This window comes from Marmota marmota, unplaced genomic scaffold, assembly GCF_001458135.2.
Source record: "Marmota marmota marmota unplaced genomic scaffold, marMar, whole genome shotgun sequence".
Taxonomy (NCBI): domain Eukaryota; kingdom Metazoa; phylum Chordata; class Mammalia; order Rodentia; family Sciuridae; genus Marmota; species Marmota marmota.
The window spans coordinates 40,274,152-40,292,541 of NW_025999932.1; the positions used below are offsets into that span (position 1 = coordinate 40,274,152).

An 18,390-nucleotide genomic window follows, 5' to 3' on the forward strand; every position below is an offset into this window, starting at 1 on the left:
ACTTCAATGACATAATGTTGAATGGAAAGGTGCAGAGAGGAATATATGTTAGGATAACATTATATAAAGAGTAAATAAATACATTTATATATTAGCTTATATGTGCATAAGCTATCCTGAAAGAATACAAAAGAATTGATCTCAGTGGTTACCTCTGAGAGGGAAATAAAGGAAGAATTTGGGTTAAAGAAAGAATTTTTATGTTATACTCTTTGACACATTTTGAATTATGTGATTACATTACCTAGTACATAATTTTCAAAACAGATATATTTGATAGACATCTTTTCATGTCAGGAGAAACAGCTATTTCTTTAGATGACTGAAAGATATTGCTGTATGTGGATTTATCATATTTAACCAATTTTCTATTGATGAAAACTTAGATTGTTTTCAATTTTTCACCACATAAATAATCTTATTGTGAATATCCTTGCCTATAATGTTCAAGTATTTTTGAGAAGAAAATTCTTAGAATTGTTGTGATAAAAATACATTTAATTTTAGTTCCTAAAGCTATTCAAGTATCTAATCTTTAAAGAGATCCTTTTCATTATTTGTTACAGCTTAGTCCATATTAAGGTTAGAAGTTTCTGGCAGTTCTGGATTTTAGGAGCCCCAAACACTTTTCCTTTCCCCAATTTTCAGTTCCAGGACTCTTCTATCTAATGAAGAATCTATTTCTTTTGTTTTGGGAGGTGCCGCAGTCTGGCTGGGCACAATCAGGAGCCACTTGTCAAAAGAAACTAACTTTATTTTTAGAACCACACACGCCAAACAAAACAGCCTCTCAGGAAAAACCCTCAGAGCCTCAACTGCCACCACCGGCTTTCCACAAGCCTCTCTCTCCCACACAAGCTTCTCTCCACCTCCCACAATCCTCCTGCTCTTGAGGCCGATTGGCTGGGTCACGTGGGCAGAGCCAAAAAAGTCCCCCAATGAGCAGCTCCGTGGTCTGAAAGGGCAGGGAAACAGCCCAATGAGCATCACCGCAGAGGAGCCAATCAGCTAGATGTTGCTGGGGCCGCTGTGAGCCAATCATCAGCCGGCAGCTGGAAGTTTGCTGGGGCCCCTTCGGCTGTGGCTCTCAACAGGGAGGGGCTAATTATGCCTTTCCCTGTTCCTGAGATGTGCTTGTGACTCATGCCCAGCCAATCAGAGGGCTCTGTCTATGAAGCTATAAGGATTTGTTTATATGTGGTTATGTGTCCCACACTGAACCAATAAAAATTATCCCTAATATATTTTATGGTGACAGGTGGAATCAATAATGTGCTTTTCTCTGAGGTTCCTGAGATGCTAAGTACATGAACCTGGGATTATCAGCAGCAATCCTTTTTACCTGGTTATGAGGCAAGCTTGGAAATGTTACAGGCTGATAGATGGATGAATGGAGCTAGATGATAGAAAAATAGATCATGCCTTGATTACACAGTTTGAGCTCCTGAATCAGCTGTACCTGCAGACACATGCACAAATGAATATATATATATATTTTATTTCAACTGGTTCAAGTGGGTTTCAGTAATTTATAACCGAGATTCCTTGGTTAATAGCCTACCTCTTTTTGGTCATATACATTATAGTTATATTCCCCAGTGTGTGGCTTGTAATTTTATTTATGGTGGTCTTGGCCATATACTTAATTTTATTTTTTATTTTTATTTTTTAGATAGTAAATCTTATCATTGCAGTTTCAATTCCTGGTTAGAAAGATGCTTTTTATTCTGATTTTTTTTTATTTTTTATTGTTGGTTGTTCAAAACATTACAAATTTCTTGACATATCATATTCCACACTTTGATTCAAGTGGGTTATGAACTCCCACCTTCACCCCATACACAGATTGCAGAATCACATCAGTTTTTATTCTGATTTTTTGAAGTCCCTATTTATTTCCTTATATTTTCAATATGGATCTTTAGGTCTAAAATTGGAAATTAATTTTTGATGTGGTATAAGGCAAGGCAATGTTTCTCTCACTCTGTCCCTCCTCCTCTCCCCCTGCCTCCCTCTCCTCCCCTCTTCCCACCTTATCTTTCTCTCTCTGGTACTGGGAATTGAACCCAGGGGAACTCTATCACTAAGCCACATTCCCAGCTCTTTCTATTTTAATTCTGAGACAGGATCTTGCTAAGATGCCAAAGCTAACCTCAAACCTGTGATCTCCTGCTCGGCCTTCTGATTTGCTGGGATTACAGGTTTAGGCTACCAGGTCTGGCTATGCAATCTCATTTTAAAAGCAGTAATGCATGATATAAATTTGAGAACACACACCAACACATGTCAAAATTACTGTCTCTAACTTTCACTTGGTGGTGGCATTACAAGGGGGACTCTATATTGAAATACACACTAGAAGTACTTCTGCAGAGGACACTGGGGATTGAACCCAGTGGCACTTTACCACTTAGCTACATCCTCAGCCTTCTTTATTTTCAATCTTGAGACAGGGTCTTGGTAAGTTTCTTAGGCCTTGGTAAGTTTCTTAGGCCGTTTTTTAAGACAGGGCCTCACTAAGCTGATGAGGCTGGCCTGGAAATTGTAATCCTCCTGCCTCAGCCTCCTGAGTATCTAAGAATACAGGCATACACTAACAAGCCTGGTTGTATATTATGATTTAATGAAATAATTTGTTATCATGCTAATATTTCCTTCTGGATTACATATGTGATATGGTATATATTTCTATTATAAGTAATATATATTGCTGGAGAATGCAGTTTGTACTTCTCAGGCAAAGTTTGCCTATTTCTACTTAAAATCAACTGAATTTCAAGGAATAGTGTATAGGTATTTTGATTTATTTAGTTCAATTGTCAAAAAAATATTTTGCCTCATTATATTCCCTTTAATTTAAATATTATTCAATGATACACATAAACCTAACATACTGTGGATTTTCTGACATTCTCTAATGGTAAGATAGCTGTATAAATTTAGATCATAAATTTATGTCATAAAATTTAATGAACCATATTTTGTATTTAAGTTAACTGCACATAAAACACACATCATACATGAAACAATTCAATGCCATATAAAATTATTATATCAAAACACTTTCTAAACTTCCTTTTACCAAAAATTAATTCTTAAATCTTCAAGCTCTACCCTAGGTGTATGTTGCTTTGCAATGCAATTTGTGAGTTCTATTCTTTTTTTCTTGTCAGATTATCACTTAAGACCTTGGTAAATGTAGTGCTGACCTAGGGAATCGGGCTAATGGTCAGTATCTCAGCTTTCTGCAATGAAGTTCAAGGTAACCACTGGAAATTGTACCTGTTTTCTAAGAGCTTGGGAAATGAATTGAAACAACTAAAAACCAGTCTAGAATTCATCTTTTATTCCAAAAAGCAAACCACAATTGAGATGATCAGCACTGGACAGATTTCCAAAGAAATGCACACAAACATTGAGAATTTGGGTTGCATAACATTGAAGCCATCTGTAGCACAAACTTCAGTGATGCCTTCAAAATGCTACCTTTTCATTTACTGAGGATGCATTGAAAGATCAAATGCACCAAATCTTTTTGCAAAGCATAGGAGCATTTTTCTTTTTATGGTAAACAGGCTATGGAAAGAAATTTTCTAAATCTTTATTGAAATTCAGAGGCCTTTACTAATCTTTTTTGAGTAAGATTATTCTGCAATGAGTTCCTACCAATCACAAACTTTCACAAGAAGTTAGATTACACAGAGAATTCATCTGAGAAGACACTTCTGTCAGAACCTGTACGCAAAGAGAGGAATGACTAAACATAAACTTTACCCTCCTTTACAGAGGGAATGATAAACCACTGTATTATCTTTCTTGTTCAATTTTAATATGTATTGTCATAAAGATCACCTTCACAAGCAAAACCACTCTCCTTTATTTTCCTATAGCAGGAAAGAGAACACACATGAAACATGACAGGAAGCTCTGTTGCTCCAAATATATTGTAGGATTGGATGATACGAAAACCTTCACCAAACTTGGGACCAAGGCACCATTCACACCTGGATGTGCTGAAATGGAGAAACATCAAGTGAACATGTAATAAATTTCTACCAAAGTAAAAACACTTGTTGCTTGGCAAGATCCAAAGTACTATAACATACAACCTTTCGCTTCATTGAGCTTATCCTCTAGAAGTGGCACTTACAATCAAGTGAAAAATTATATGCTGCAGGGTGCTATGGCCCATGCCTGTAGTCCCAGTGGCTTTGGAAGCTGAGACAGGAGGATCACAAATTTGAAGCCAGCCTCAGCAACTTAGTGGGACCTTAGGGAATTTAGCAAAACCCTGTCTCAAAATTAAATAAATAGGAGTGGGGATGTGGCTCAGTGGTTAAGCACCCCTGGTAAGGACAAAAAACTTAAATGTTAAAAGTGCCAAATAATGAAGTATACAATGTGTAACACAATATTACTTTTCTTAAACAAAAATATTATGTATAGTTTCTTAGACAACTCTCCATATTGATATATTTTGTTTTACTTCATTCTTACTAATAGCACATTTGATAGTTTGGGTAGACCACAATTTATTTTACCACTCTCTTTCTGATGCACATTTAAGCTGCAGTTACCATCCCTGTAACAGACTTGTGTTCACAGGTAACTACTTCCATAAGGCCGAATCCTTAAGATTTTTAAACTGCTGTTTTAAGGGATAAGTAACAAACTGTCAAATTGCTGTCCATGAAGCTTCCAGCGGTTTACAGTTACCACCAACAGTAGCCAATAGTTCTGTCTTCAGGCATGGAAAGTCAACACAATATCAATCTTTTAAAAGTTGATAAGACAGGTAAGTTAAAAAAAAAAAAAAAAACATCTATTGTTGCTATTTCACATTTTGGTTCCTTGATTACCATGAGGTTAACATTCCTCTTAGTTATCTGCTATCTGTATCATTCATGAATTAACTGCATATTCCTATTACTCACTTTTTTCTGGGTTATATCTTTACTAATTGATATGTGGAAGATATACATGTTTCAACTTTCTATAAGCATTGACATATCTTATTTCAGTCGATGACTTGTTTTTTTTTAATTTCATTGATGGTATTTTGTATTTGTGAAAATCTCTCTCTTGGATCCAATTCATATACTTTGCTTTACTGTTTGCATTTCTGTGGTTTATTCAAGGTGTCTTTTCCTGTATGCCATGAAGATAAGTCTCCTGTACTTGCTTCCAAAAGCTTCAAGGTTTTGGTTTTCATACTTCAATTTTTAACACTATTGGAAATGATCTTCATAAATGATCTTTGTGAATGGTGGTGACATATGCCTAGCAGAAATTTAATTTTAAATATTTTTTTCTCTGAAAATGAGCAAATGTCTCAGCAACATTTATTGAAAAGCCTCTCCCTCTGGATCCACGGTGCCATTTTGTCAAATATTGAGTTTTCACATATGCATGAAAAAAAAATGACTGGGCTATGTTTTATTCTTCCACTACTAACTGTGTCCTTCCCTTTACCTAATACCAACCTGTTTTACTTTCTTTAACTTTTAATATAAAGTCTTGCAAGCCCCGTATGTTAGACTTCTTTTCCAGGTTTTCTCTGGCTACTTTGGAGCCTTTGCTTTTCCATGTACATTTTAGAATCAGATCGTCAAGTTCCTGAAAAAATTCTATTAGGATTTTGACCAAAAATGCATTGGATTTATAGCTGTATTTGGGAATATCTGCTATATTTTTTGTATTGAATATATATCCCTCCCCTTACATTCAGACTTCTTTACTTTTTCATTGTTTAAATTGTTTTTCATAAATATCTTGCGCATATTTCACTTGATATATTCCTAGATACATTGTTTTTGCTATCATAAAAATATCTTTTAAAGATTTTCTTTCTATTTAATGTCTGCTTTTAGCTATATCTCCTTTTAAGCCCATTACTATTATTATCATTTCATAGATATTATGTTTGCTTACTTGTTTTTAAATTTCTGTTTTCACTATTCCTTCTTACATTTTGGACTTTGTTTTTGTAGTTGTTTTCCTTCTTTCTGATGCATATCCTTAAGGAAAATCTGTTGAGAGTAAATTCTCTGTTTTGTTTTCCTCCAAAAACACCATTCTTTGTCTTTCTTTTTTGAAAGGTAGTTTTGCCAGGCAGAATATAATATTTTTTCAGACACTGTTGTGCTGTTGCTGACAGTTCCTCAGCCATTACTTGTGGTTTTCTTCCAGCTGATTTTGGTTTCTTGTCTTTGTCTTTGGTGTTCTTTATTTTCACTATGAGGTACCTTTCTGAGCCAGTGCAGAGCTGTCTGTGAATTCACACCTTTCATTACTTCTGAGACTTTGCAGCCATCATCTCATCCAGTGAGGACTCTGCTATTCTGTTCTCACTTTCTGGCTCTCAAAGTCTATGTTAACTCTTTTCCTTCTTTACTTCCTGTCTCTGTCTTAACGTGATTTTTCTGCCTCTTTTTTCATGTATGCATAACCTATTGTTTAACTCATGCACCAAGTTGATTTGAAGTATTACATTTTTAGTTTCTAGAATTTAGTTTCATTTAAAGTTTCTTTTCTATATTTTCCTGGCCATATTTGATAATCTCTTACTTATTAACTATGTTTGAAATTATATTTTATTTCTTGAAACATTTACATATTTTGTAAATAATACTAATATCTTAGATTCTTGAAGATTAGTACATGTTAATTGTTTCTTCTGGTTTTTATTTTTGATGGTTTGTAAATTTCTTTAAATTATGAGATAATATTCATTGAACTTAAATTCCTGGAATCTTTGCTGTATAAATTGAGAATGTCCAATACATTGGTGGTTCATTGCTCTGGAACCATGTAGACCTTCTGTGGGTCTAGCTTTAATTCAGGAATCTCAGGTTCATGTTCCCAACCTTGTTGTGAATCTAAATTTTTACAAGTTGGGTTTTACTTCTTTAAAACATTTTTCCCTTGGAGAATTTAAAAAAATTTTCTCATTTGCAATAAAATTTCATGTGCTTTGAAATTTCAATATATTAAAATTGAAAACTTCTTGGCTCTGTCCTTTTTTTATAGATAGATCTTTAACTATTTTTTTTTTTTTACATTTCTTTAATGGTTGCTGTGTTAGCTTTGTATCACTCTAACAAAATGCCTGAGATATTCAACTTGTAAAAAGAGAAAAAGTTTGTTTTGGCTCACAGTTTTGGAGGTGCCTATTCATAATCAATTGGCCCCATTGCTTTGAATCTGTGGTGAGGCAACACATCGTGATGGGAACAAGTGGTGGAGTAAAATCACTCTCCTCCTGGCCAGGAAGCAAAGAGAAAGAAGATGGAACTGGACTCCAGAATCCCATCCAAAGGCATGTCTCCAATTACCTAGTCATTTCTTGGTGGGCCCTACCCTTTTAAGGTTCCACTACCTCTCAATGGAGGTACTATCTTCAGGACCACACCATTAACACATGGTCCTCTAGAACATTCAGGATCCAAACTATAGCATCTGCCTTTTGTTGAGTCAATACTGGTAATTTAGACATTCCAGGGAAACTTAGGCATACAATAGTATTTATTAAATCAATAGTGCTGATGATTAATACTTAAGTAAAAATGGTTTCATGCTATCTGAAGGAAATAAGAAACAAGCTTAAGTGAGCTATAAGTATGTAGGGGTTTAAGAATTCTAGTCCTGAGATCAGGTAATGACTCTACAATTGGTCATTGATGCTGGAGGAGAGCAGTTGCTCTGTCCAGGTCTCTACCACAGTAAAGCAAACATTTTCCCTGGGTGGAGAATTTTTTTTTTTTTTAAAGAAACCACTTCTATGTACTTAGTAACTCATAGAAAGGATTTATGTAACAGCTGTGTACATACTGTCAATATACTTCAGCAATCCATTCTTTATATTGGATTTATATAACAACTTGAGAAAAATGGCACTAAATTCAGACTGTATTATTATCCCTGAAAAGCTGAAAGGGGCAATTTGAAGAATTGTGTGTATGCTTTTGTAGGTGATGTGCTGGTGTGTGTGTGTGTGTGTGTGTGTGTGTGATTTAGTAAAACTGTTATTTGGCCCCTAATGAAGAAATTAAATTTTTTTTGTATTTGTAGATGGACAGAATGCCTTTATTTTATTTGTTTATTTTTATGTAGTGCTAAGGATCAAACCCAGTGCCTCACACATTAGACTCTGCCACTGAGCTATAGCCCCAGCCCTTAATGAAGACATTTCAGATACTAAAAGGTGTACTTTGGTCTGAAGTACTTCAGAATTTACTCACCATATCAGTAACTTTTGAACTTTTAGTGGGATCTTATCATAAGAACCAAGTAGATCATTTTTGACAATGAACAAAGCACACATGTGAGTAAGTTGTTGGGGACTATTGAAACAATTCTCGACCCATAAACTACGATGAGTGAAAGTATTCTCAAGCTGGATTTTTGTCAGGTTAAGCTTCAAAATTCCAGGTGGAAGAAAAAACAAGTAATTCCCATCAATAATCAGTTTGTCAAGTGATCTGTAAATAAAGATAATCTCATTTTAAAGATATTTATGCAATATTTATGCAATTTTGTCCCAGCGTTCTTAAAAACTGGCAACAAATTTAGTGGCAAGGAAAAAACACATGTGTATTTAAGTATTAAAATCAAGAGAATTTACATATGAAACAACTGAACTAATATATTTTTACACAAATAAGTACACTTTGTGTGCTCAGTTGGTGCCTGTATTTGGAAGGTCTTTGAATGGGGTCATCAGTGTAGAAAAAGAAATAATGTCCACAATCACAGGAAGACTAACAAACATTATATAATACAATATAAAAAGAACATACAGAAAAAAATGCTTTTATAGAAAATTGAACGTCAACATGTATTTTGTCATTCAATGGTAATAAAACCAGTGAAATTTATGCCATCAAAATGTACCACGTGCTATGTTATGCTTTGACTTTTTCAACACCCAAGTCCCCTTAAGTCTTCACTGTGTCAGTTGCTTTCAATAATCCTTGGTCCTTATTCAGAAAACCAGCATGACTGATTTTCTTATTTTCACTTGTCTCAGTAGTGTTTTCCACAGTCACTTATCTCCCTTCTAATTAGTGCTGGAAGCAGACAGAAAAGTATCTGTTCATGAGGGACACATAAAAATCGAAGTCAAAGGCCAACAAAATTTCATATGCATTAAAGGTGAACCGGCTGGAAAATGGAATTTAGGCAGTGAGTAAGGGGCTTCTAGGTTCTTATTGACAGTCTAATCTCATATTGTGACCCTTACTAACAGTATTAAAATGTGTTTGAAGGTGGTATGTATTTAAAACAGAAAGAGGCTAAGAAGATATCAGAATTCTTTCAGTTTGACCTTGTGCCTCCCATGGTCTGGTACAGGTGAGCAAGACTCCAGGCTGTTTTGGTCCTGAAGGAGAGAACTAGCATGCTCACTTTTTCCTCTGCGTCAAACACAAGCCAACATGCCAGAAGCAGAGAGTCTGGCTATGGGCTGAATATTTATATCCCTCTTAATTCCTATGTTGAAATCTTTGTCCCCAAGGTGATGACATTTAGAGGTAGAATTTTTAGGAGGTGGTTAGGTTGGGGTGGACAGCTCTCATAAGCAGGATAAAACAGGCTTCAGATGGCTCCTTCTATAATGGGAGGCAAGAGGGAGAAGGTGGCTGTGTACGTGACAGCACACCCTAGCCAGACACCAAATTTACTTGCATATTCATATTGGGTTTCTGGGCTTCCAGAACATGAGAAATGAGTTTCTGTTATATACAAGGTACCAAGCCTACAGGACATTGCTGTAGCAGCCCCTGCTGACAAGGACAAGTCCTGTGTGGACAACCAGAATGAGTGTGGCACATGCAAGGGAAAGGCCAGCAAATGTTCCCAGGACATCCATGGTGAGGACCCAGAAGTTTGGGTGCCCTCTTCCTATTTATGGGTTTTGGGGAGCTAAGCTGGCCAAACAATAATTGAAGCTGGAAGACCCCCACATCCAGTTTCGAAGCTGAGCACTCTGGGGGCAGAGGAGTCTCCTTGAGGCATGACTGACATTCCTGCTGTTCTGAGTGGTGACATTCTCAACTGCCACTGGGCAAGCAGAAGAGCTACCAGATGAGAAAAGCAGACACATTGCACAGGACAGTGGCCCTGAGGCAAGCACTCTCTGTGGAGAGACAGATAAGAAGTTGGGGTGGGAACAGGAAAAACAATGAGAGTCAAATGTGTGCACACTCAAACATCCAAATGCTTTCTTGAACCCAAATGCATGATTTGTGAAATAAAAGATTTAAGTGGATAAATAGAAGAACATGACCTTTGTGGAGATCCAAATCAGAAGCCAAGTAGAAGGCATGATTCAGAACAAAACAAAAGCATAAAGAAAAATCATGAGGAAAAACATAGGTGACACGGAAGATAGATCCAGTAGACTTAATATATAAATAATAGTCATTTCAGGAAGAGAAGTAGAAAAAGATGGAAGAGACAATCACTTAACATATTGTCTTAAAGAAGTGTGAGCTGGCTGATTAAGAGTTCCCTGAATCCAAGGAAAGACAGATTTACAAAAGAAAACTGATCCACTCTTAAGCATAACCTTATGGAATTGCTGAAGATCAGAGATGATGAGAAAACCTTAAGGCTTCTCAGATGAGAATAAGAGCCGCTTACAAAGTAAGAGTAAACTGGCATCAGGCACCTGGCCTGCCATGCTGGAAGATGGGGAGGAAATGCTGATGGAGAGGGAGGGCTGCAGAGCCAGATCTTCCACCACTGATGACGTCATTTGTTATCTTCAAGATTCAGAGAAAAAAGCTACTCACTGGAGAAAAGGTCTACAGGAACACTCTATCCCATCAACGACTTAAAACAGACATCTTTCCAGATTCAAGATGAGATGAAAGAAGAGAAAAGCAGCAGCAAGCCATGGATCTTGAAACATACAGTTAAAAATGAATGGAGATTGCCTGAAAATGTTGTGAGATTGAAATACTTGATAAATGTTCTGTAGACAGACAGACATAATGCAAAGGAAAATATCAATGGGAATCTGTGTCAAAAGTTTCTAAGCCATCTCCATAAAATCTAGAGTTGGATAAAAGGCAGGTAAGTTTTAAGGGAAAATAAAAATTTTTAAGTCTCAAATAGATGTCAAAGACAGCAGTGGGCAGACAGGCCATTATGTGGGGGCTTATGTAAAATATTAAGGAAAACATGTTTGATAATGAGTTTGGGGAAGGGATTAGAAAAGTATACTAAAACACCACAATTAACAAGGGAGGAATAAAAGAGAATAAATATTATGCTGAACAAACCAGAAGAAGAAGGAGAGGGAAAAGTAGGGAAAAGGAGAGGGGGGAACAGGAAATAAATAGTAAATACAAAGTAAAGCAGAAAGCAAAAAAAATAAATAAATAAATAAATACATCAGTCTTTAACAAATATGGATGGGCAGAATTCTCCTATTAAAATTCAGGGATTGTCACATGGAAAATCAAATAATAGTATAAATATTGTAAAATTAGAAAAAATGATCTCCTTTGCCAAAGATCATACTCCTAGAGAACAAAAGGAAAGCCATCAGATCTAAGGAGAACTTGATTTACATTGCCTGATTTTAAGATAACATAAAGAAATACATAGTTTTTCTATGCTGGATAGAGCTAAAAATGGAAGTAAGAGAAGCATTATATTCACAGTAGCAACACAATTATAGAATACTTTAAAAAGCCTATTAAGAAAGATACAAAGTGGATCAGACAAGATCTGAAAATATAAAAAAATGTGTTTTAGAATGAAAAATTTTATTATCATCAAAAATATAAATTCTTCAAAATTTTGTGTAATCTCAAGGTGATGGACAACTAAAATGCCAACTTTGTATTGATGTGTATTGAAAGAGAAGCTGGGAATTATATAAAATGATCTTAAAGGTTATCATCTAAAGAGAGTTAGTAAAGGTTATCTCTAAAGAGAGTTATTAAGAAATTATTATTGAAAAATAACAAAATAACCTTCCTATTTTTATTAGATTATTTTAAAGTAATAATCAAAATTGCATGATACTCATGCTAAGCAAAGTAAGCCAATCCCAAAACACCAAAGGCTGAATGCTCTCTGATCCATAATGGGGGGGGGCATGTGAAAATGGAGGAACTGTGAATGGGCAAAGGGGAAAGGACATGGGGGCAGGAAAAATGGTGGAGTGAGATAGACATCATTACCTTAGGTACGTGTATGACTGCACATATAGTGCGATGCTATATTGTGTACATCCAGAGAAATGAAAAGTTGTGGTGCAATTGTGTACAATGAATCAAAATGCATTCTATAGTCATATATACCTAATTAGAATAAATAAATTAAAATAAAAAATAAATTTTAAAAAATATGATACTGATATAGAAAGACACAGAAAAACTTCAGACTTTCTTTTTTATTAATGTGAGAACCAGAGTTTAATATTAAAACTACATTAAGTATTATGAGCATTTTATAATGTGTATTTCCTTATAAAGATGCAACAGATAAGAGCCGTTCTATGAATTTTGTAGCTCACATTTTTCATTGCTTGCTACTAAATAAATTAGAGGACTCAAATTTCTCCATCACAGTCGTTACCAAATATCTTTAAGGGAAACATGACTTTCTTTGTACTTACTAATCCCCAAATACCTGAGTTTCTGGATATCATTCGGAATAGAAGTAATTTCATTGTAGGAAATATCAAGTTCCTCAAGATGGGCCAAGGAAAATAACCTAAAACAGAGAAAACTAATTGTAAATATGACTATCTATTTGTCATAGTTGGGAATAAAAGAATCAAATATTTAAGTTCATAGGTGATAGTACAGAAGTTGTACCTTGCCATTTATATAGACATTTATATAGACATTATCTTGACATTTATATAGACATCTTTTCATTAGATATGGGGTAATTACTTTCTAAAAATTATTTATCTATCCAATGAGACTTGTTTGAGATATTTGGAGTGGGTAAAGCCCCATTTAGAAAAAGGCACCTGAGACATTTTTAAAAGCATTTAAAACACACACACACACACACACACACTCCATTTTTCGTGTTTGCTGTATTAGTGTCCTCAGGCTGATATAACAAAGAACCACAATCCAGGTGGCTCAAAAAACAGAAATTTATTCTTTTGCAGTTCTGGAGGCCAGAAGGCCAAACTCCAGATGTCAGCAGGCTGATTCCTCCTAGAGGTTCTGAGGGAGAAACCGTCCCTTGCATGTCTCCCAGCTTCTAGAGGCTGCCTGCAGTCCTTGGGGTCCCTTAGCTTCTGACAACAGAACTCCCACCTTGGACTTTGTCTTCCTACAAGGATACCAGTTATTGGACTTAAGGCCTACCCTAATTCAGTATGACCTCATGGTAATTTAACTAACTGCATCTATGAAGACCTTATTTCCAAATAAGGTCACATTCTGAGTTTCTATATGGACACAGATTGTTCAGCGATACTACTCAACCCAATTGCATTAAGACTTCCATGGTGAAATACCTTTGATCATTCTTTCCATTGAGATAAGTTCCTATAAGTAAAAACCAAAGAATGCCAAGACTTTATAACAAGTTATGCAGTTATAAAAACTGAAGAATACTGTTATTCTGCCACAAGCCCTGTCTCCTGGAGGATGAGAGTGGGAATCACTTCTTGAAGATTGGAATTGAAGGGCTCAATATATAATATTTATCATAACCTCTAGTGAAAATCCCTCTTTCTGTGTGTGCTATCCTCAAATGTCTTTCTGATTCCCTATAAATAAAAGATGTAAATTTACTTGCATGATTATTAACTAAGGCATCATTAACACGGTATTTCACTAACTTTTTACTATTTTAGCATGACATACAAAGGTCCTTAGGACCTGGCTCCAGATTACTTGTCTATCTCACCTTTCACACTCTTCTCCATTGTCCCTGTAGTCCAGGGACAAATTTTATTTGCTAAAATTATTTTATTTGTTAAATTTATTTGCTAAAATTCTCTGCATTAACTAGTTCTCACGTATCTCCAAATACCACATGTATTTTCCCCAACACTTGACTTGTCTTTCAAGTTTTAAGTCTTGGTTCAGATATTAGCTCTTTCAAGGAACTACTTCTGACTCTTTCAGAGTAGGAAGATTTCTCTTCTGTACTTCTCTGCTTGCCTCTATCATGGGACCTGTAGCATTGTGCAATAAATGCTTGCCTCCTAAACTCATAAGTTCCTGGAGGGATTCCTTTTTGCATTTCTATATATCTACTCCTCACATAGCACCTATGTGTATCAGAATTACTGAGTAAATCACAATTGGATGAAAGGAGTGGTGATTCCAGGTAACTTAAAATTAAATGCTCTGAGAAATTAAGATTGACTAGGAAACTGGGTGTGGTAGTGCACACCAATTTTAATCACCTCTATAAAGAATATGATAATATCATTTGCTATAATTTGCAATTCAAAATATGTTTTATTTTCTTGCCTCATCCTGAACTCCCCTTTATTCTAGTTCCAGGCTTTTAGGTGGATGATATGTCCTGATGACTGGGAAGTTGAATTAAGGCTTGTGGGCAGCATCAAGGAAGCAGCTTAGGTTCCGGAGTGGGACTGACCTCATCTGTGATTTTAGAAAGCAAATTTAGAAAGCCTCAGTTTGTTCTGGTACTCTATACACCATTAGCACCAACTTTGTCCCTTTTTTTTTTCTTTAGGATGTATAGAGTTTTTAACACTTATTTCATTGCAAAAGGTGCTTAGAGCCCTGCTGCTAGCTTGGAGGAATAGGCTATCATTAATAATTACATGTTTTAATGGTGATGATTAAATAATAAATATCATTTATTAGTAGCATACTGTATGTTCATGCCAATTTAGAATGTTCTTTCACCATACCATTCCAAGATTGTTATCCTTTTTTTTCAGGTATCAGATATGTGGAGACAAAGAAACTTAATCCCCCCTTTTAATCTATAACAATATGGGAAAACAAAGTATACAACGTCAGTTGTTAATACAGAAAAACCAGCTGTTAATATAGGCTCTCAAGTTAGTTGCCTGGTATTTTGTTCTAAATAGATTCTCTTTCCCAAAGAAATTGCCTGCTCATTAAAGCAAACTGAATCAGACAAGGAAAGCAAACATTTGATTCTGATAGTTAAAAGTTGCAATTTTCTATGTCATTTTTATTCTGCTAGCCACTGAGAAAAAGATAAGGACTTTTTTTTTCTTTCTTGAACTTTTGTGATAGTTATCTCTGCATAACCTCAGGGTTTGAGTCCCAAAAGTTGTTTTGGTAGCAAATAGTATTTGTTTATGAAATATGTGTTTTTCTCTGTTCCTAAAAGGTTGTAATGACATCACCAAAACAAGCTTCTTTCCTTTTTTGGTTTCCTTTTCTCTCTTTCTTAACTTCTCTAAAAGTTTTGGGGAAAGAAAAAAAAACTTTGGATTTAAAGTGATTTATTATCTTTATTTTATAAATCTTTCAAAAAGACAAATCAAAGAACTTCTCATGATTGCAAAATTCCAAACATGACAATTGATTATACATTGATAGTCTCTAAGGGGCATGGCTGGGATGATAGTTCTTTCTGACTCCAAAACATGGGCCTTCCTTCATCCATGTTGCCGCATACCAGATGCCCCACCAGGTCAGAGCAAACCATCAGAAACAAAAATGCAGGCCTCTGTGAATCGGTGCTCTTACCAAATAGACTTTTTTCCTCATTAACTTTTAATTCACCTACATTGAAACAGTCAGCTGTTATATAATTTTTTAAATGTTGGATATTTCATTTTGATTTTGAAACTTAGGTCAAGGGGAAAAGAAAAATCTGTAGAAATCATTGAGATAATTTAAAAAGTAATCTACAAGGTTTTCTTATTTTCTAACTTCCAGATAGAAACTGAAGTTAAGGTTAAGAGTGCTGAAGTTAAGCTTTTAGCATCTAAGGGGCAAAGCTCACCTCTGACAGTCCCTAGCCTTTTCAAGGATGCCACAATGCCACGTTGAGTCTCATGAAAGCAGAAAGATCTAGTGAGGAGTAGGAAGATAATAGTGAAAGAACTTCATCACAGTTTTAGAAAAAGTTTAAGAAGTCACCTAAATAATATATCTGAGAAAAATGTTTTTTATAATATGGAAGTGATAAGAAAATTTGGATGATAATAAGAAGACTAGAAAAAGGTGATCTTCTAAACATGTTTTTTTGAGGTATTTGTTTTTTTGTTTTTGGTACTGGGGGTTTAACCCAGGGGCACTTAACCACTGAATCACATCCCCAGCCCTTTTTATTTTTTATTGTGAGACAAGGTCAGGCTAAGTTACTTAGGGCCTTGCTAAATTGCTGAGGCTGGCTTTGAACTTGCCATTCCCCTGTCTCAACCTCCCAAATTGCTGGGATTATAGGCATGTGCTGTAAACCTGGCTCTTAACTTTTTTTTTTTTTTTTTTGGTACTGGGAATGGAACAAAGGGCACTTTACCCCAGCCTTTTTAAAAAAATTTTTTATTCTTTGATAGGGTCTCACTAAGTTGCTGAGGGCCTTACTAAGTTGCTGAGCCTTTTCTCAAACTGGAAATTCTCCTGCCTCAGCCTCCCACATCATTGGAATTATAGGCATGAGCCACCTGGCCCAGCAAAAAAGTATACATCTTAATTTAAATTCTAATATTATGGCTTCAAACAAGTTGTTTATTTAATAAAGTACTGCTAAATTTTATTTGAATTGCTAGATGTATACTACTAACCACATGCTTTCTTCAAATGTCCTTTTTAAAAAAGGCCAACCTGAATATCCCATTTAAAATTTCATTCTCACTTCCTTATACCATTCTATTTTCTTCTTTTTCATAACACTACCTTTTAAGTTACTCCATTTATTACCTGCTAGGTAATTTATTTACTGTGTATATTACTTATTCTATGAATATGTGAGATTCAGAAGTGATTTCATATTAGCTTTCTATTGGTGCCATTTAAATTGCAACATTAACTTTGTGCCTTAAAGTCACAAAGATTGATTGTTTTACAATTACATAGATCAGAAATTTGGCACTGTCTCACCATACTAAAATTAAGTCTTCAGCCAGCTGCATCCCTCTTTAGAGAATCTGTGTCTTGCTCATTCAGGTTGTTGCTGGAATTTGATTCCTTCTGTCTGCAGCACTGAGGTCCCTGTGCTCCTGTTGGCAGCAAGCTAATGACCCTTCCCAGGTTTTACAAACTGCCGTATTACATTCCTTGACTCGTGGTCGCCTTCCACTTTTGTAGCAGCAAGAACAGGTCCGCAGGTTGCTTCCTTCTTTAAATCCTGCCGCTTCCCTTCCATTTTTAAGAGCTCATGGAATTAGACTGGGTCCATTTGGATAATCCAGAATAATCTCCCTACTTTTTAAAATCAGTGATTAGAAACCTTTTGGTTTCTAGTCTAAATTCCTGTTCCATGCCATGTAACATATCCATGTTTTGTGGGGATTAGGATGCAGACATCTCTAGGAACAATTATTCTGCTGATCATAGTCCATCCTAGAGATTTACCTCTACCCCACCTGCAAAATATCTTTAGAGATCCCAAACTCCCCTAGGTCTCATCCCGTTACAGTGTCAACTCAAAGTTCAACATCTCATCTAAACTCAAACCCAAACTTCATCCTTTAAAGCAGGTGGAGGTGAGGTTCCAAACATAATCTCTCTGGGGACACAATATTTTCTCTATTGGTAGTTCTTGAAACTAAGGCAATGTTATCATCCTCTAAGATACAACGGTGGGGCAGGCATAGAATAACAGTTATAGACATTCTGGTTCAAAAGGGAGAAAATGAAAAATTGAAAAGCAGTTACCAATCTTAAGCAATTTAGGAATCCAACTGGGTAAATTCCATTTGCTTTCAAGGCAGGGAATCATCATCTGCATCTCACAGTTCAACCCACTGGCTTCGATGTCCTTCCCTCCAGGCTCCTGGCTCTGCCTCAGGCATCAGCTTTGCTCTCTTAGCTCAATAGCAATACTAAATCATTACAAGTTTCTTCAAACCTCCTTTTTAATCATCATTCTTCATACAATCAAAGATGACCGTAATTCAAGTCATTTCAGAGTCATCTCCCTCAACTGACACATAATAGGAGCTAAAAAAATTTTTGTTGATAAGTAGGTTTCCAGTTTTCCCACCCACAGGAATGCATGTTTTTCCATATTCATTCTCAGAGCCTGCTTCCGGTTTTAGGAGATAGGGTCATTCCTCCTGTTCAAGACCAGGATCTCCACCTGTGCCCATGACTCCTTTCCCTTCTACCTCCTGTGAGGTTATGAAGTTCTGCCCCATCAGGCATCCTTCCATACGGCCAGCCAGTCTATTTTCTACTGATACCTTTCCATCATTCTGTGAATATGCCTGAGTCTTTTTTTTTT

The 18,390-nt window shown here is 35.8% G+C and overlaps 1 protein-coding gene across 1 annotated transcript in view; it reads right to left on the reverse strand.

The window, feature by feature from the left end:
- Positions 1-244: 244 nt before the first annotated feature.
- Lrrc63 (leucine rich repeat containing 63) overlaps positions 245-18,390 on the reverse strand; it is a 34,965-nt gene continuing 16,819 nt past the window's right edge. The window contains exons 7-10 of the mRNA XM_048800554.1: positions 12,646-12,729; positions 8,241-8,480; positions 3,847-4,013; positions 245-321 (exon numbers count right to left, since the gene is read on the reverse strand). Of these exons, the coding sequence (XP_048656511.1) occupies positions 245-321; positions 3,847-4,013; positions 8,241-8,480; positions 12,646-12,729 (568 nt within the window). The remainder of the gene's footprint in view (positions 322-3,846; positions 4,014-8,240; positions 8,481-12,645; positions 12,730-18,390) is intronic.